Source organism: Chanos chanos, chromosome 5, assembly GCF_902362185.1.
Source record: "Chanos chanos chromosome 5, fChaCha1.1, whole genome shotgun sequence".
Taxonomy (NCBI): Eukaryota; Metazoa; Chordata; class Actinopteri; order Gonorynchiformes; family Chanidae; genus Chanos; species Chanos chanos.
Genome location: NC_044499.1, coordinates 12,419,847 through 12,440,308, shown reverse-complemented (window position 1 = coordinate 12,440,308; position 20,462 = coordinate 12,419,847). Strand labels below are relative to the sequence as shown.

Here is a 20,462-nt window from a genome sequence, read left to right as displayed (position 1 = left end):
ATCTTCACTTCAATCCCGGTGTGGTCTTTGTGGGGTTTGAGGATTCTTCATAACACCTTTGACTTAAAATATTCTTGCTAATCCCAGATTGTTTTAACAGGGGGGTTGTGTGTAAGTCTGTGGTTCATAAATATACACAAAGTGAACCGTTTAGCTTAGCTAAAGTTGCCATTTTTATCCAAATCCATCACTTCCACTGAAACCATTTTTCCATTCAGAAACTGGCTTTTGAAGACCAGTAGCAGTCAGTAGTTCCACTTCCATAGAACTCCTGCCTTGAGTAAATGTTACGCACATCTGTGTTAATGTGTCTGCCCATAAATTTAATAAATATTTTTACAGACTCTAACTCCGACTTTAAAAAAAAAAAAGTGAGGATAATTGTCTGCTCTACAGCATGAAGGGCACCACACAAACCAAATATAATGTTAATATTAATTTATCTTGAAAATATTGGCAGTTTGAGCTGAACTATTTTTGTCAACTAGCGGAGTCAGTAACCTTGAAACTTGAGTTTGATTTCTAAATGGTGGTTTTGTGGGGGGTTTAACCAGTACTCCTCCCTCTCTCTGAAGCATAGTTGTCTCTTGCCCTCTCATTCAGTATGTGGAGTGTGACGACAGTGTGTGAGGGGATATAAAATGATCTTGGGCAGTATTTTCTGCAGCTCCTGTTTAGCCCACCAACATGCACTGAAGATGATGAGATACAAACCTGGAAATTCTCGCTGAGTCTAATTTCAGGTGTTAGCGTATTATAGAGTTTACTACAGACTTCCATACTGAGGGAGAGGTAAGAAGCTATGTAAATCCATTCCACACTGGTTAGCATGCGTTTAAAATTGATCCATTTTCCTTCACGAATTTCAGGTTCTGGTTGTTCTTAACATTAATATTCAGCTCACACTTTTGCAAGAGTTTAATTATTTTTAGCTACATTAATTGTGCCCGACAATATCAAATACCACATTTTTAAGCATTTTGATGTTGTTTGTTGTGTTGAAACCTATTTTCACAATGCTTTATGGAAATGAGACGTAGAGACTCGGTCAGCAAAATGTTCTGAAATATTTATGGAAAATAAATACAATCCATTTTTTCCTTATGCAGGTTTTTTGAATGTGTTGTCGTACCATGAAGCCATGGACCATAGGATCGTTCTTAGTCTGTCTGTCCCTGTGTCACATCAGTGGATCAGCGGAGCAAGAGGGAAATCAAGCCGGTTTGTGATCAAGTTATTCTTCCATCAGAATTATTTCATTGTTACCACCAATTTGTACTGACATGCTTTCAATAAAGCATTCTTTTCTCAGAGTTGTAATGATGAAAAAAAATCAGTGAAACTATAAAAGTTCCTTAGAGGAGGCTTATTATGATGGTAAAATATAGCTATTTTTCTTTAAAATTTTTTCTGATCCTGATACCATGGTATGAACCTGGTGCTTAGAGCATATTCTAAGGCTAGAGGTGTTTTTCACTGGTTCCTTTTTTGAAAAACTTGTGATTTCAACGTCTACAACCGTATCCATACACTTTACTGGACTTACAGGTTGTAGCACTACAGCTAATGACATTGTGTACATCATCGATGGCTCCTCCAGCGTGGGTGTGCCAAACTTCAACACAGCCAAACAATGGCTCATCAACATCACCAGAGGCTTTGACATTAGCTCTAGACACACGCAGGTGGCTGTAATCCAGTACAGTGACACTCCACGTCTAGAGATCCCACTGGGGAAGCACCAAAGCAGCCAAGAGCTCCTTCAAGACATTGCCAAAATCAGCTATCTTGGCGGCAAGACCCAGACAGGACGTGCCATTAAATTTGCCACAGACCATGTCTTCTCTATGCCAAACTACACCACTAAGCCCGCTAGGAATCGTATCGCTGTGGTGCTGACAGACGGACGGTCGCAAGACGATGTTGTGGACGCGACAATGGAGGCAAAAGCCCAGAATATTGTCCTGTTTGCTGTGGGTGTAGGGAATGAGATAACTAACTCTGAGTTAGTGTCCATGGCTAATGATCCCCCTTCCACTTATGTGCTGTCTGTTGAGGACTACACTTCCATAGGAAATATACGAGACGTGATGGAGCAGAAACTGTGTGAGGGTGAGTGAGGGTTGAGACTGCTGCATATAGTTAAGTCCAGGAGAGGAATGTGTAGACACTCATGGGCCCTTGTAGGTCGTAGCGTCTAAACGTCTGTATGTAAGCCTGGGATGAGCTCATGCACCATACTGGATCACATTTCTCTTTGGGCCTGTTTAGTTGGGCCTGTGATCTGAGTATGGATAACTAACATGTGTGTCTGGTTCAAGGGAAGCTTTTCAACACTTTGGGGCTTTTCCTCACTTCGACAGCTTTTAGCTAACTTACTCATTGATCGTATTTGACGGCTGGTGCATTTCATACATATTACTCGCTGATGGTGATGGGACCATTTCTTTTCCTCATAACTATCAACATTGTTACTTCAGTAATTCTGAACAATGCAAAGATGTTTCATAGCGGAGATTATCATCCTTTGTCCTTTTTATCTGCAGTTTTATATCATAGTCCTTACTTTTACTATGTTCTGCCTCAACAAATCTGAAGACAGCAGGCTGCAAAACTGACAAAGCACTCTCATCCTTAGAATCTGTGTGTCCCTTCACGATCAATGGGAATGCCAACCAGGCTAAGGGCTTTGACTTAATGATCTTGATGAAAGCTGACCAGATGGCTAAGAAGGTTCAGGGCTCCTTGATCTCAGAGACAGCCTACTTGCTGAGCTCTCGCCTGGACATCACCGAAAGTACAAGGTGATTTTTTTTTAAAAAAACACTTTGTTAGTTAAAAACCCATTACGCATTGTAAGGCTTTCATAAACAAGACATAAACGGCATATGAAATTTATCTGGAAGGCTAAATCGATTCTATTTTGACTCCATAGCATACTTTTCCTCTGGAGTGAGAACATGACAAAACTCGTATGCCCTATATGGCCAACCTTCATAAATTCTGTGTACTGTTTAATGTAATTTTTGTTTTATAATTCGTACTTGCATTTCATTTAATCCAAAGGCACATTTTTCAAACGTAGCAAATGACAATGTCAATGTACTCCTCAGAGAGATATTTCCGGAAGGCCTCCCTCCGGCCTATGTATTTGTGGCTACCCTGCGTGTGAAGAGCCCTGCTAACCGTATGAAGTTTGACCTTTGGAGGGTCCTCTCTCAAGATGGAAATAAACAGGTTGCAGTAACACTCAATGGAGCAGACAAGTCTGTCGTGTTCACCAGTACCAGCACTCATAAAAAGGAGCAGTATGTCATATTCAACGACAGAGGAATAAAGGTGTGTGGAGTTGCCTTCGTAGAATTTAAACACGTGATTTCTAAACATACTGTATTGATTCTCTTCTTCTTTTACATTTGCTCAAAATGCTGTTTTCTACCATACATGATACAGAGCAATTGTGTAGCTTTTGGGGGGGGGGGGGGAACGTGGTGACTACTGTGTAGATAAAGCGTATCAAATATGCTTTTTTTTTTTTAATTCCCAGCATTTGTGCATTGTATGCATATTCTACAACAATCTAAAGACTGACCATTTGTTACAGTTCATTTATATCTGTCTACTCTCCACAGAGACTCTTTGACTCAGACTGGCACCAGCTAAAGTTTTTGGTTAAACCCAAGCGTATCACCTGTTTTCTTGACGATGTACACATTGAAGAGCAGCTTCTGGAGCAGATGTCACCCATCTATATAAATGGGAGAACACAGCTGGCCAAGAAAGTCAACATGGAGACCACAGTTCCTGTGAGTGACATTTAGGGAGGCTACTGCATGCTATCTTTAAGACATTCACTTGATGTGGCAATAGACAGAAGTGACTTTTAATTGTTGGCGGTTCAACAGTTTTCTGTATCTTTCATAAGTTTGCATTATTTATAAGTCAGACTAGACCTAACATAACAAGACATGTAGGTCCTGAGTCCATGTGATGAGAGTTGACTTTTACAGTAAAAGAATGAGTATGTTCTTTAGCACATGATTAGTTCAAAGGTAAATTGTTTTTTGTCCTTTTGCTGCTGTTTTGCTCAGATAGTGCTCCAGAAACTGAGAGTGTACTGCGACCCTTCACAAAGTGAGAGGGAGACAGCGTGTGAGATCTACTCTGTGGTAAGACTCATGCAGACATGTCCTTCACTGTACTTCTGTTTTATCTTTGATGTATTTCTATTTTATTTTTATCATTAATATAATTTTTTCCCCCTTTTTTCCACACAGGGCGATAACAGAGTGAGTGACAGCCTCAGCTGCAGCCTTCAAACTTTCTTTCTTTCTTTCTTTCTTTCTTTCTTTCTTTCTTTCTTTCTTTCCTGAGTGTTTTATGTCAAACCTGTGTCTGCCCCACAGTGTCCAGTGGAGCGTGCTTTAGGAAGTTGTGACTGTCCCAGTGGAAAACCTGGGATCCCTGGCCTTCCTGGCCCCATGGTAGGTAATATATCATTGTATGAAGAGTGATGATGATGGGGGTGGTTGAGTGAATTGTTGGATGGGCTCAAAAATCGTCCATTTTGAAATCATGAGGTTACTTTGTGCACATAACCAATAAAAAGTTGAATTTCTCACTGTGCATCTGTGTTTGACCTCAGGGATTCCGAGGTGAGAAGGGGCGAGAGGGACCCCCAGGCCCTGACGGTAAGCCTGTGAGTACTGCGCATTAATATCTCACACACTCAAGATATTTGATGAAAAATGGAAATGAGGACAACAATAACTGGATTATCTTGTGATTTGAATATCTTCTTTAAAATCTAATCCCCAATTAGGGAAAGCCGGGAGAGAATGGGCCGCCAGGAGAACCCGGAATGAAGGGGGATCAAGTGGGTTGATCCGTTTCTTATAGTGTATTTATCCACCCAACTTAACCACTGTATTTGCGAAAACAGAATTTATGTAAAATGCTCTTCTGATCTCACTCAGGGTGAAGCTGGCCCACCAGGAATGAAAGGGGACAGAGGCCTGAGCGGTCCCAAAGTAAGTTCTCATGTTATCCATCTTATATCAGTTGGCGCAAATCTTATATCAGTTAGCGCAAATCTTATATCAATTAACGCAAATCTTATATCAGTTAGCGCAAATCTTATATCAATTAACGCAAATCTTATATCAGTTAGCACAGCTGGACAAATGGAAATGAATAACAGTGAGGATGAAGAGAAGGAATTTCCTTGCGGTTGATTTGCTGACATTGTGACCTTTTGTTTCCAGGGTGACATGGGCATACAAGGTCCTCCAGGTTTGCCAGGGCCTCCAGGACCCATGGTGAGGATTTTATTTGTTTATGTTATCTGGATGAACGTGCAGCCGTGTAGCACAGCACAGTCCTCCAGGACTGTGTTGTTGTCGTGCTTTACGTAACAACCTATACCCTGCAGTAGAGCATGGGACACGACGGTAGTCTGTAGAAGCGCAAAGTCATTGGTCCAAAAATGACTGCGTGCAGTTTAAATGATCAAATAATGGTCGGTTGCTGGTATTAGGAATGGCCGGCTAAGAGTACACGATAACCCATTTCACCGTTCTATAATATGTAACAGCTGTGATATTTATTTTGTCTGAAGGGACCACTGCTTTCGAAGCTCAGCAGGGGTCCATGGGAAACAACAAAGGTGAAATTTCCACATGAGAAATAATGTATATACAGTACATAATGTGTTGTCCAAAATATGGCACCTCCTTGCTCACTATACTCTAATCTGTCAGGGAGATCAAGGGGAACCTGGGGAACAGGGACCACCAGGAAAACCTGGTCCAATTGTGAGTTTCTTTTCATTCTTCCCCTGTGAGAAATTTTATTTCAAATGCAGAGACATCTAGTATCATTGGATTATTTATGAGTGTCATTCTTAGCGAAGTTTAAGGACTAGTGGTCACCATTAAGTATTCTAGAAAACAGTGAATGTTGTATGTGTACACAGAGTGTGCTAATCCTTCAGAATGTCTTAATTCTTACTGGATGGAGATCAGACATTATTAATGTTACTAAGAATATTTGTGTTTCTGTGCAGGGAGAACCTGGGCTACCTGGTAAAGATGGCCTTACAGGACCTGTTGGGCCAAAGGTAGGTTGTCAGTAACAGTACGTTTTCAGCACACAAATCCCTCAGACTTTCCCAAATTAATCTCATCATTGTATCAGGGTGTTAAAGATTACAGATTACAGATTACATTGAAACCAATACCCTGATCCAAATAAACTCTATGCATCTTACAAATAACTCATTTAAGGACACAGCTTGATGGCAAAGACTAATGAGAGTTAACCAATGCTTCCTCTGTGATGCTGCTATAGTTAAACACATTAGGCTGTCAACAGGATTAGAATGGTTGTTAGGGAATAAACACCTTCACCTGCATCCTCTTGAGAGATTTCAGCCCAGGTATCTTGGTAAATATGTATCTGTCAAATACGTCATTCATCATTAAAGACGGAACAAGCACTCCAGTCATCAAATTGACAGTCAAACAGAGCACAATTTCAGCTAGACACTGGAAAACATCAGCCGTTGGCAAACTTCTGAGTTTCTTTTCAGATCGTCATTTGCTTTAGTGTTTTTCTTAGGAATTTAAAAGCATATTTATGTTAGTACTTCCACTTCCACTCTCTTTCATTTATTTCTTTTTTTAGCTGTTTAACCAACAGAAGCTAAATGTCTTTCAAACATCCATAAAACTATATAGCTAAATTACAGGTAGCAGATGATTTAACTCTGGGTGTTGGACAGTGAGCTGTGCTGTATGTATATATATATATAAGGAATAGAAGTGTTTGTTGTCAAAACATTGACAGAAGGAGTTGGCTCATTGCTTAGTCATTGGCAGAAAGAGGAAAGAATGTTACTCAGAATAGATCTTATAAAGTTGGTTGTTGGTCGTTGAGTGCCAGTTCAGATTTCAGTCTTCATTTGACTGAGACGTAAATCTTTGGGTAACATTATTGAAGCTTAAAGGAAAGGCCAGCGGTGTCTATGGAACGTTTTGTACCAATTTAAGTAAAACGTTAATTTTTAAACTTTCATATTTTTTTCATTCGTTATTTATTTCAGCTACTGGTATGTCCCAGGTCATTTTCAGTCGAGACTGTATTTTATACTGGAGGATTCTGTAGCCTACTCCGACCTGTGTCCGTGTCTGGGATTTTCCGAGCTCCCTAAGGCTCCTTAATGTGCCGTCTTTTACTCCGCTCTATTTTTAGAGCTCAGCATCTGTCCCAGCATCTGTTTACTGCCAGAGGGGAACACTCCCTCTTTCTCTATGTGGTGAAAATTAGTGACACGCTGTCATTTATTTGGCCATAAAACTATGCACAACAACCGGTAAAGGCCTTTGATAAACATTTTGGCATCAAACATTGTTTGTTCAGTTCTAACAGTTGCACACAAGCCAGTCTGTATGATTCAAAATTTGTTATATCGGTTAATTAACCTCATTATTGAAATGTCACCGTCACTGGTAAACGGTAATTATTAGCTGAATGGAAGATTAACGAGGATGTTGTGTTTTATAGGAAATCTATAGGTGAATCATGCGTACATATTAACATCAGTTCTGTGTCCTAAGCTCTGTGTTGCACTCCTCAAATGCATCAAATGCATTCAGTTTGCCAGCTGGAAAAAAGTCTCATGGCCAGTGATCAGACAGAAAATTAATCACATCTGATGTCTGTAGGATATGAGAAAAAAATAAAAATGTTCTAATATTCAGTATTATTGGTAACTTAAATAACTTTACATGTTGAAATTAGCTGGGGATTGGCTTGAGTTAGACTCTTGCGAAATGTTTGTCTACAGTTCATAAAGTTCCCTCCCATTTTGGATTAGAAGACAGCAATGCGCACTGTGGCCTGATTAAACTTAGAGCATAAACCCCAGATTTCTACCCCAAAAGCTCCCCATCCCCACTTGGGTGGATGCAGTAGATGATTAGTTCACCGATGTGTGATTTGATGTGGCGTCCCAGATCAAAAGCTTTCTTTTTGGGGTGGGCTTCCCACAATGCAGCCGGTGCATCATGCCCTACTGAACCGCTCTCTAATCAGGAGGAAGGCACACGGGCCCAGGGACCGTAAAACGTACCAGACTGAGCACAGACGTCTGGTCTGTTTCACTCATAACACAATCAGAGTGATGTTGAATACAAAATAAATAGATTAATGAATTAATTACGAAACAACAAAGCTAACGGCAGAACCTGAAACAAAAAAGCACGGTAGTTTTTGCGAGTAGCACGTAAAAATCCCCCTTCAAAACTCGAACGGGGTTAGCGAGGAAAAAATGTCATAAAATCGATTTAATTGCCGTTCTTGAATCTGCTGGTGGAAATAATTTCAGAGGAGAAGGTGCAACGTGCTATTATTTCTTGATGCACTTTTTTCTTTTCTTTTTTTTTTTTTAAACTACTTTGTTGGAGGTCTTTCATGCAAGAGTAATGTTTCCTTGATAGTAAACCCGCAAAATCTCCTCCTCTTCCCTCCCCCTACATGCACATACTGTTCTCTCCCATCTGTATGGGGGCATGCATACTTCATTGTATATATGGTTATGGGTGTAGGTCACAGACATCTGCACGTCTTGAAAATCATAGACCATGGAGCTCTTTTCATTTACCAATATACACCCAAGACATTTATGTTGAGAATTTTAAAGGAATACAATTCAAGTACAATTTGAAGTATCAATTATGCTGCACAGTCTCCTTGAGAGGTGTATGTAAAGCACAGATACGGGAGGAGTGTGTTCACATGTTCTACCCACATGTAACCACAGACACTGCACCGATATTTTCAAAACCCACACCTCACTATCTCTGTAAATAAACCGTCCAAAAACACAGTTCAGTTCAGTACAGCATGTAATGTTTGTAATTTGGTGATTTACAGAGCAAAGGAAACTTGTTTCACTTTCTTCATGTTCATAGCTATCTTGGCTGCATCTTGGGGGAAGCATAAATTTAGATCATAATAACAGGCTGCATGAAATCTCATACTCAGTTCCTATCATGTAATTTCTTTGAAAATCCTTTGAAACGTGCTGTAGCACTTTGGTATGTGAAAAATGTACGTGGAAAGTATCACATGTTTAGCACTTGTAAATTGGAGAGTGAGCAATGTTTTACGGCTTGATCCATTTTCTTTTTTTGTGTGTGTTATCTTAAGCTGTTTTTATCTTGATCTGTTTTCTTCATATCCTTTATATCTAGTCTACTGAGTACTGCAGCTAAATAGTGTGACCAGTATCTACATACGTTTGCATGGTGATTTCAGTTATGCAGATCAGTGTTATATGTATATATGTGTTTTTATATATATATATATATGTGTGTGTGTGTGTGTGTGTGTGTGTGTGTAGAACTGCTGTAATAGCATGCAGTGAGATATTCAAGACTCTAAGCTCTTCCGTCAGGTGCAGTGATGTATTTTAAGGTGTTTTGATGTTAAAATCAATACTGATTGACCAGACTACATTAACTGCCTGTGATACAATGAGGGAAGAATGTCATTTCCAAAAACCTTTCTGGTTATTTCTTACACAACTCAGATTGCCACATGGCATAGTTTCTGTTCTTCCCATAAGGATTACAAAGCACTTTTTTTCTACTTCAGCCAATGGTCTTGGTCAAACGTACCTTGAGCTTTCAGATGCACTTAGCATTAGATATGAGAAAAGTCGACTGGCAGAGTTCTCACTACAGCAAAGATTGTATGTTGTGGGAAGACTTCTCCCAACCCCTAATCAGCACTTGTCTTCCTCAATATTTACAGCACCAGCCATTTTACCAGAATTTTTATAAGATCATGCAGGCTTTTTCATTTTCAAATGACAGGGTCTGTTTAACGTATGTTAGTTAGAAGTTGCAGAAGGGCTCAGGACTTCAAACAGCATGCACCCATGTGCTGCTCTCATAAACATACTGCTCCTTTCACTGAACCTATTTACTAGTGAAAGTGACAGGTGTGTGTGTGTGTGTGTGTGTGTGTGTGTGTGTGTGTGTGTGTGTGTGTGGCTGGGTGGGTGGGCGTGGGTGCACATTTATGCATATGTGTGATAAGCATAAATCAGGCCCTTGGTGCAATAACTTTTGATAAAGGAGCTTTTCATCACTCCCGTTCGCAATGCGCCTATATCTGCACGTCCAGTGTCCATGTCACATATCAAAACGTAGGTTACATGCTGGTAAGCCACTTAGTACTTACTCTCGTGGAGAGCAGCATGGTCCATCACTGTTCGCCAGTGAGTGGGAAGACTTCCTTTATTGCACCCCAAAACAAAATATTTCTCCTTACTTCTTCCAAGATTGTGTAGTTGGCCTGTTTTGTTCTTTCTTTTATTCTTTTTTTCTGAGAGACACACTCTTTTTTTTTGTTACAGGGTGAAAAGGGGGATATGGGAGAGGCTGGAAGTGATGGACAGATGGGCGTTCCGGTGAGACAATATTCAGAGATTTTTATTCCGTTTCAACGATAACTCCAGTAATGCAATGAGACTGCAGCTCAGCGTCTTAATCACGTCAACGTTAGTGTAACCGTCAGCAAGGTTTACTGTTGTCTTAATCATCGGCATCATTGTGACATTTTATTTTTCTTGTTCCTTTTTTCTTTGTTTCGCCTCATTTCATCCAACACACACACAGTGAAGCCATACAGAATTTCAAAGGCCACCTAAAAGACTTGAGGCTTTTAAATTAAAATAACCAGGCTGTTTTAGTTGACAACACTCCAGACACACTCCAGATATAGTGATGATGTGACCACAGTGTTTACTAACTCCCAGAATGCATTGCTAGTGTGTGTACGCACACATGGAACACTACACTCTCCATTCAGACACGTATATGATCACACAGTTCACCTAAAGCTCTAAACTGACTTCAGAACCATGAACGCTGATCAAAAATTCCCCCTCTTCTTTTCACTGGGATGACCATACCTGAGACAGAAACCTTTCCATTGAAAGGTCTGTCTTTTCTAGGGGTCAGGACTCGTTTGTCAGAGCAGTAACCAGCTGCTATAATTTTAGTTTCACTATCTGAATAGACCTCAGAGCCTGGCAGCTCAACCCTAACCCATCTATTTATCTGGGATTTGTATTCATCACTGAAAGACATTTTTTTTTTTTTTCTCAAAGTTGAGGCATGACATTTAGTGGATGTGTCCTGATGTGCCACAGATTGCGTATCCATTCCATCTGTGTTTGGTTTCATACTTACTTTGAACAATTAAGTGGAGTGTGTGATGTGGTTTCAACATATATAAATATAAGACTTTAAATATCTCGAGCTGAATGTTCGTACCGTCTCAGCAGCGGTACCATTTTGAGGTGACGCTGGCCTTTTCAGAACATTTACCCATCTGCGGTATGTACATTTCTGTTTAATATCAGTTGGTGGCAATCTATTTAAATCTCTGTGAGTGAATTAATGGTAAATGCAGACTCCTCCCTCCTGAGACTGCGGTCAACCTCAGGATGTTCTTTTTGCTCTCTTCAGCAGAAAAGTTTCAAGACCAAATATAAAAAAAACAAAAACAAAACCTCAGCAGGTAGACAGAGTGATGTTTCCAGAAACTAATGTAAACAAATGTCTCTCGCTACTCTCATTCAAGGGTCATCTCTCTTCTCTTCTTTCATCTGCCTTCATAGCTCTCTGACTCTCTCTCTTTTTTTTTTTGACTGTGTGTGATCCCTCACTTCCCCTCTATCCACCCATGCACATTTAGAAAGAGTATTTCCCAAAATTCAGTTTCATATATTCACTGAGGTATTTGCATGAGTAATGCATCTAGTTCACGGGCTGGCTCATTTTTGAAAAAGAAATTCAGATTTCAGAGAATATGTCTGAGCCGCGGCGGGCGGGGGGACCTTTGAAATGGGCAGTGCATCAGTGGATAACTAGACGCTTGGATTTGTGTTTCTCCCATCTTTCATCATGTTTACCCTCATGTGCAATTACATAGCTAATGAGGGAGAGCTCTGCTTGCCTGTAAATTAAACGGATTACAAGATGTTTGGGAGTGCCTGACACATACAGTTTGAGATTAAGAGATGTGTTCGCATGACAAGATTCAAAATGTGTGAAAACACAGGATGTGTTTCCAGTAAGTGTAATAAGAATCTCTGTGATTGCATATCTTACTTCTGATGAACTCAGGATGTAATAGCCATGAGTTTGGAGCAAACTGGGTACAATTAATCTTATAGCTTCTCGTATGAAATTAAGTGGAACCAAATAATCACTTGGTTCTTTTTTTCACACACGTTTCTTTAATACATTTCATTTTTTTTGTGTTTGACAGGGTATTAGGGGCCTTCCTGGAGAGATGGGGACAGTTGGACCACAGGTACGGTTATACATACAACTTACAGTGATGGACTGACAACACAGCTGTAAGGCTTTGACCTTTGTATGTATTTCTAGGGTGAACCCTGATGTGAAGAGTTAGAATGCATCCATCCTCCAATGAAAGGATGGATAACAGTACTCCATACACTTTCTGCACCATCCATACATAGCCCCTCCAGTTTTGTCATTGAGTCATGCAAGCACTGTGAAAGCATTTTTTCATTTTACATGAGCCCTATTGGATTCACACCTTAATGCATGACTTTGTAAATAGTTTACTATGCAGGAGTACTGTCTTTTTATTTGTGGAACTTGTTATGCTATCCAAAGAGAACAAGTAACTGCAGTTGTAATAAAAACCTGTGCAGTTTCTCACTTGTACCTTGCTTGTAGGCCTGTTTTTCTCTGCTCTGCCATGTATGCGTTTTATTATAATCATTCTTTGCATAGCTTTAAGTATGGGTATTAAGTACATGGATGAATGTCTGTTACAGGGTGAGCGTGGATTACCAGGTCCAACTGGTCTGACCGGGTCAAAAGGACCTCAGGTATGTTGAAAGTAGGACCTACTGCATAACACATGATACTTTATAAGTTAATATGAATCCCTGGCACTGATCCCAAGCAGAATAAACACAGTTATAAACACTTTAAATAGATGAAGAAAATACATGGACAAACCTTAAGATTAGGAATATTTGAGAAGTCCTACAATTCTGTCATGTTGCTTTCTCCAGAGGACTTTGGAATTATGCTGCCATCTATTGACAATAAGTAGTACTGCTTTGATATTTGAAAGGAGTTTAAGAAACAATCTCTGAAGAAACCACAGATTGTTAATCTGTTTTTGATTATCTAAATTTGGTTTATTTCCTCAGTGTTTAAATCTCTCTGAGAAATATTAAATATCTTATTTGTATATACCCAAATTTTTCATCTAACTAGTTACTTTCATTTTTAATCTGCTAATATATTTCACTGACTTCTCTTTCCCATTTTTACTAAAGAAAGTGTTTTTGTCAGTTTTCAGTTCTGTAGATTTTTTTTTCTGGTTGCACACAAACCTTGACAGAAATCACTGTGATGCATTTGAAAAAATTAATCAATAGTAGAAAAAGTTTTTTTTTTTTTCTTGCTTTTGCATCCTAGGGTGTCCAGGGCCCAGCCGGACCACCTGGTGCAGAGGGCAGAACTGGTCCAAAGGTATGTGTGTGTGTGTGCGTGTGTGTGTGTGCGTGCACGCGTGTGTGTGCCTGTGTGTGTGTGTGTGTGTGTGTATGTGTGGAAGTGTGGAGACTTATAAATTATCAGTAGAACACACGAGTTTCACTTCCATATTTTTGTGGTGATTTTGTAAAAAAAAAGAAAACAAAACACTGTCTTAGACAGAATACTGTGTATTTTTGGTGTTGTTCAGGGGAACCCAGGGATGCCTGGACAGGATGGACGTCCTGGGACACCAGGCCCTAAAGTGAGTCTGTTTGACTTTAAGTTGTAGGGTATGGGGGGGTTCCCCGGACCTCAAATAATTTCCATCCTCCTACAGCTGACATTTTCTCTCCTCAGGGTAAAGGAAATAACAGCAATCATTTAAAAGTGTTATGCTTTGACTTATACTGTACTTTGTTCTGTTGAATTCCTCTGGCCTGAAGCCTCCTTTTAAAGACATTTCATTCTAATGGCTTAAAGACAAAATGGCTTTGGGAGAAAAACGCTCCTCATTTGCCTCTCAGACCGTCTAGTTGTCAGTGAAGTGTGATCTGGAGTGTTCAGGTATTACATCTGAGTTAAAGCACAGATACAACCACAGAGGAGTGGCTGCAGTGAAGGTGCAGATCACCTATTTAAAAAAAATCAACTTGAGTCAAAGTCTTAAAGAATCAGGCATTTAATGCACTCAGTGTACTCGTTTTCAAAGGGGCAAGGTGAAAAAAAAAAAAAGAAAAAAAAGATACCCCAATTAAATTAAACAAAACACGACTCTGTTGAGATGTGACAGTAAATTCTTAAAGGCGCTTATTTCCCTGATCCTGAGGTAAACAAAATAGACACTTTATCCTTTAGGAGTCGTTGTTTTTTTTTTTTTTGCACCGACAAAAGTAAACATTTCTTTTAAGTAAGGCCGTGTTCATCTCTGCTGGTACTAAGAACAGCTAACCCTAGCTTTTTTTGCTGTCATCTCTCGAGTCATTTCTAAGCTCCTCGCACCGTTTTCAGCACATCTGAATCAGTTAGTTCCTGCCGCAGTTGTGCTTAGAATATCCTGCGGTGAAGCTGCTCCCACACACGTTCCCTCAGCCACCACATGATAACACGAAAGTCAAAAAACAAATATCAAAGGCTCCTGACTGACTGACAGTGCAAAACGAGTCAAGTAATGACATTTGTCAATAAAGACGGACAAGAAAAATGATACGGGGTGAATTCGGGTATCGTGGGACGTCAGATAAATTGAGACAGCGTAAAAAAACACGGCATTATACCTCTGCCCTGAAAAGTGTAAGTCAAAGGTGCCGAGACCTTGCTGTGGAACCACATGACCAAAGCCACATGACATAATTCCGGGGGGGGGGGGGGGGGGGGGGGGGCAGTTGTGGTCAGCATCAAACAGGAAGTTGACCCCAAAAAGCAAGAGGTAAGAGAAATGGCATATGCTTCGGCTTGATTTAAATATAAGGGTATTAAGTTTGAATGACTAACATATTATGGATATAAATGATATACAAACATGTACGATGTAATAACATAAATATAATAAACATATTAACCAAAATAAATATGTATTGTTTTGAAATTATGTTTAAAGAAAAAAAATTTGACAATTTGACGCTCAGTTTTATTGTGATCTCTGCTCACAAGGTATTAGAAATCCGACTGATGCACTGATTGTAAGTCGCTTTGGTAAAAAGCGTCTGCCAAATAACTAAATTGTAATTGTAATTGGATTCACCCTAATATCTTTGTAGATGTGGTCAGGATGAAAGTGAAAGTAATTCACATTGTTGATACACAGTCATATCGTAGGGTAACAAACTACCTCAGCTTCATTACTAACCACTCCTCTGTGTGATAGATTTATAGTGACTGCTTCTTCACAATGTTTGAACTTAATACTTGCTACATGAACACTTCCCATGAATACCTCAATTCTATACAGTGAAATGTAATTCTGTTGTGGTGTTCTAACAGTCTAATCTAACATTGATTCACGTCCCTTCAATTAATTAATTTCGTCGAAATTTACTTAGATGTTTTCACCAGGGTGGTGCCATAGATACACCCCTGATATGACGCTCCTACCATTGCCTGTTAGGAAGGCGCTGGCTCAGACCCGGAACCGGTCCATACAAATGCTGTACAGTGCCGGCCCACTGCTGCTCCAGAGCAGTTAGGATAGGTTAAACACAGACATGAATTTCCCTATAGAAAGAAATAAAGAATAACTAACTTAACTTCTGATGTTTTGGTGTTTTCAATGTGTACGGTGTTAACGTGGTTTGTGATCACATCTGTTTGTATCCTGTAGGGGTCTCAGGGTGAACATGGAGTTCAAGGGCCACCAGGCGAAAGAGGGCTGCCAGGATTTAAAGGTCATAAGGTCTGACTCTTTCACTTCTTTGGAGTCTGTTGCTGTAATGTATCTCATACAATATGACGCATATTACTATGATTTAATATTCCATCAGTGTTACTGCAACAGCCTGTGAACTACGTGACTTTCAGTTACTATTTTCTTTTTTCATCTTGTTTCCAGATAACAAAATGTAATGATAATAGTTTTTTTTTCTGTTTCATAGGGAGATGCAGGCACCCCTGGCCCAAAAGGAATTCAGGTATTTTTATGACTTTGTGATAATGGTTGGGTTGTGGCCGATGCTTAGTCTGGTTGACACGCATATCAGTGCAAGTCAGCAACACCTTATTGTTTTTTTACCACTCTCACAAATTCAACAGAAATGGCTGGGTTGTGGCTGATGCATAGTCTGACTGAAATGTGTGTTGTTGCACATAAGTTTAAAAAAAAGCCTTGTTTTTTTTAACACCTTCACAAACTCAACAGAGATCTAACCATGCAGTAACCACAGACACATAGACACGCACACACGCACGCACACACACACACACACACACACACACACACACACACACACACACACACACACACACACAGTTCACACACACAGTTCACACCTCTGCTCAACTCAATGTGAGAGTTGAGTTTGCAAAACAGTTGTTGTTAATCTGTGAATGGGCAGTGTTACTATAGGAACCCGATGTACATGTTTTCCATTCCAGGGAGAAAAAGGCAATGAAGGTCCGTCTGGGGCTCCTGGGTTGCCCGTATGTAACTGTTGATGTTTGATTTTTTTTGATTTGTGGTATGATGACTGTAAAGTAATTGTTACAAAATTGCTTTACCATATGTTATATATTGGCTCATGATTACAGCTGGTTAAATGGCTACAGTACTGTTCTACTGAAATGTTTAGTTTCAAATTACATTTGTCCCACAACCTTATTAGTGCAATATATGCAAAAACATAAGGTAAAACCTGTACTTCCTTCTAAGAGTGTATTGTAATCCTCATAAGACTGGTCTTCTTTATGTATTTTTATGTGGTTTATTGAATTACATTAACATTTTTCTGCAGGGCCAGCCTGGACTAAGAGGAAGCAAAGGAGAAGTAAGTGGCAATGCTTGACTGAGCACAAATGTATCATGACATAATTCCAAAAGACATGTCTAGTACGCAAGGTTAACTGTCAAAACTTTAGAGGTCGTAGCTTTGCTACTGTCATATTTTTCATCTCAGCATTTTAAAGTTGTTCTCGCTGTTTTTGAAGTCAGGCTTTTCTCTGTTTACTCCATTATTCTCAGAGAGGCATTGCAGGGGATCCAGGGGTGAGAGGGGCTGATGGGAAAAAGGGAGACGTGGGTCCAACAGGACCCTCTGGGCCACGAGGCTTTCCAGGCCAGGATGGGTTACCGGGACAACCCGGAGTGCCTGGTTATCCAGGGAAACCAGTAAGTGTGCATTTCTCAGTGTTGAGTTTTCATCATTGCCAACTCCTGAATAGACTGATTAACCCATTAGAGTCTGACTTATAGCATATGCATTGTGTTTCAGGGAAAGCCGCCTTCAGAGGAACATTTGATGAAGATTTGTGCTTCTGTGCTGCAGAGTATTTACCCTCTCATTGACTTTAGTTATTCACTTGTTGTGTTTGTTGTGTTGTTCCGACAAAAAAAGTGTTTGATGACAACCTTGATTGCATTCTGAAGAATTGGAAACAAAATTTGAAGTGAAAATTTATTAATAACTTCAGGCCACTTGAATATGACTCACAGTGTCCGTGTTGCGTAGCACATGTCACTGACGATAATGCATCAACCCTGCGTGTGCGGAGTCGCACTTTCAGTTAGATGAATGTTGGAAACATCTGGAGAGGTGGGAAGCCTGTGGCTTTCAATTCTCCATTTTAGAGGAAAGAGCCAAATCTGTTAGGCATGTTTCATTGCCCAATCTCATTTTTTTCATAGCCAGCAGTTTTACACAACGTTTAACATCATCATGTTGTTTTCTACCCAAACAATGAAGCAATATACTGTATATCACTAAAATATCACACATGTACCACCAACAAATTTATTTTCAAATGTAAAAGAAAAGCATAGTTCTTTCTTAACCTTCCCAAGTAACTTCCATCATCACCCTACTACAGATCAGCTACCACAACTTCTTCATATGGTGGAATCAAGACGTTGTCAACACTGTGTGACGATGCGGGGGCCACCAGGTGACCCGGGCCCTCCCGGTCCTGCAGGTCCGAGTGGAGTTCCTGGGCACCCAGGCAGGCCTGGCATCCAGGGGTACCCTGGTACTCCAGGACGAAGAGGACCACAGGGAGTCAAAGGTCAGGAAAGTCAGATACAGTGAGCCCAGAGAAAGTTCTTATCTTCTCAACTCATTGTTGAGGACATTTAACAAAATTTGTCATATTTGGTTCCCAAAGGATGGTTTACTGCAAGGCAGCTATCGACACTTTTTTCCGTTTTTGCAGTGGCAATGTGTGATATACCTTTTGTTTGACTTGAATGTCCAGGAGACATAGGACCCATGGGTATGAAAGGTGCCAAAGGAGAAGGGGACGTAGGGTTGCCAGGACCTCCTGGCCCACCAGGTAATATACCACAATTACATAAAAAAAGAAATTCTGTGAGACAGTATAACTCAGGTACAAATGGGGAATGTAGAATATATATAACATGTCACAGAAGAAGCACCACAATGCAATTTGAATGTATTGTTTTGTATTAATGTTACTTTGTGCTTAGAACACTGGTCTGAGTTAGGCTGGTCTATATGCTTTCAAAATGTTTGAGCATGACTCATAACTTTGGCTTAACGCCACTGTGCATCTGCACGGTGCATGGCAATATGAAAAGCATTATATTTTTCAAGCTGTCAGTGCTGATGTTTACGTTCACTCACACTTCTGAGAAATACACCAGTGTATAAGGCATTTTCATGCTCTGACCTATAGTTTTGCCTTATTTTATTTCATCTGCATGGTTAACACAACTGTTGAATTTTTGCAAAAACAAACATCTCGACCAGCCGTGGTCATGGTTCTAGATCAACTGAAAAGCCTTTGTATGCAAAGTTGTTTTAGCATTGAATGAGGTACATGTGGCCTAAAGGTCACCAGTTCCATCCCCTGGAGTGAATGAACAGCGCTTTCCCCTCCCTCAGCAACCAAGGCTGAAGTGCCCTTGAGCAAGGCACCGGACACCCAACTGCTCCCTGGGCGCCGCGGCTGAAGCGGCTGCTCACTGGTCCTAGTGTGTGTGTGTGTGGGTACTCATTGCTCACTGGTCCTTATGTGTGTGTGTTCACTGCCCACAGATGGGTTAAATGCAGATTCCTAATTTCCCAATGAAATATCTAAAGTAAAAACAAAATTAAAAAATTAATTCTCATGAAAATCTGTTTTGCTATGTCAGGGCTGCAGGGACCACGTGGCAACGATGGGCATGGATATCGGGGCCTCCCAGGTGATCCAGGGAAACCAGGCTCACCTGGGCCTCCGGGGAAACCTGGTGCCCCAGGGCAAAATGGGGTATGTGACCTGTCTTCCTGCTACCAGGCCTACAGCATAAGAGAAGACCGATTCAGCAAAGGACCTAATTTCTAATATGCTGCCAGTAAGAGTCAGCCCACGTGATGCCCTCTGTATCTATTTTTAAATTGTGGTTACAGATTCACTAAAGAGACCATGGTTTTTTTTTTGTCATTATATTCAAAGATACATCACTCAGCACTGACCTCGACCCAACAGCTCTTCATTCATACCCAATTTAAAACTGTCAAAAAATGACATTATAGCATATTATTGATACATCATAGACAACATGGAGAAGACATTACTATTATCAGTTGTTTGTATGGGCATGAGTTTATTTTCATTTTTCTTGTCATTGCAGTTAGATGTGAGAAACTGATATAGCAGGTAGCATATATCAAGATCATCTGAGAGATATTTTCTTCATGGAGGTTTGTAAGAGGTGTTTACACAATTACTGGAGCATTAGAGTGTTGCTGTTTCATATGCAGACAACACCATGTGGAGTCAGAATTGTGGCGTATGATTCTGCAGACATACACAAACAGAGCTGATGGAACAAGGAGAATGAGCTGTTGTGAATTCTTATCTCGCTCTGTACCAGTACTGTTCCACTTAATTAAATATGTATGTATGTGTGTGTATGTGTATGTATATGTGTATACACACACACACACACACACACACACATATTACAGCAATGTTTTAAAGAAAAATGAAAATTGTTTCTTTTTTTAATGCATTTCATTTGTAAACAGACACATGCATTGCACTGTCTTAGTTGAGCTACCTCTTCAATGGATGTGTGTTCTGTGTGTGTGTGTGTGTGTATTTCTGTGTGCAATGCACAAATCATACCTAAGTCAACAACTGCATGTATCATTTTCTGAATTTTGAGATTTTGTTCTTGTAACGTTTTCATTTGGAGAGTTTTTCTAATTGACT

The 20,462-nt window shown here is 40.1% G+C and overlaps 1 protein-coding gene across 1 annotated transcript; it reads left to right on the top strand.

Moving 5' to 3' along the window:
• The first annotated feature begins 1,133 nt into the window (after positions 1–1,133).
• On the top strand, positions 1,134–19,589 carry LOC115812160 (collagen alpha-1(XXI) chain). Its single transcript, XM_030774647.1, has 29 exons — positions 1,134–1,221; positions 1,549–2,112; positions 2,639–2,804; positions 3,114–3,339; positions 3,633–3,806; positions 4,092–4,169; positions 4,278–4,289; positions 4,407–4,484; positions 4,646–4,699; positions 4,823–4,876; positions 4,977–5,030; positions 5,265–5,318; positions 5,760–5,813; positions 6,065–6,118; positions 10,424–10,477; positions 12,136–12,147; positions 12,346–12,390; positions 12,887–12,940; positions 13,542–13,595; positions 13,810–13,863; positions 15,919–15,990; positions 16,190–16,225; positions 16,689–16,733; positions 17,045–17,077; positions 17,272–17,418; positions 17,522–17,576; positions 18,117–18,308; positions 18,498–18,575; positions 19,399–19,589. Exons 1-29 carry the CDS (start codon positions 1,134–1,136, stop codon positions 19,587–19,589), a joined length of 2,832 nt encoding a protein of 943 aa, XP_030630507.1.
• Positions 19,590–20,462: the final 873 nt, after the last annotated feature.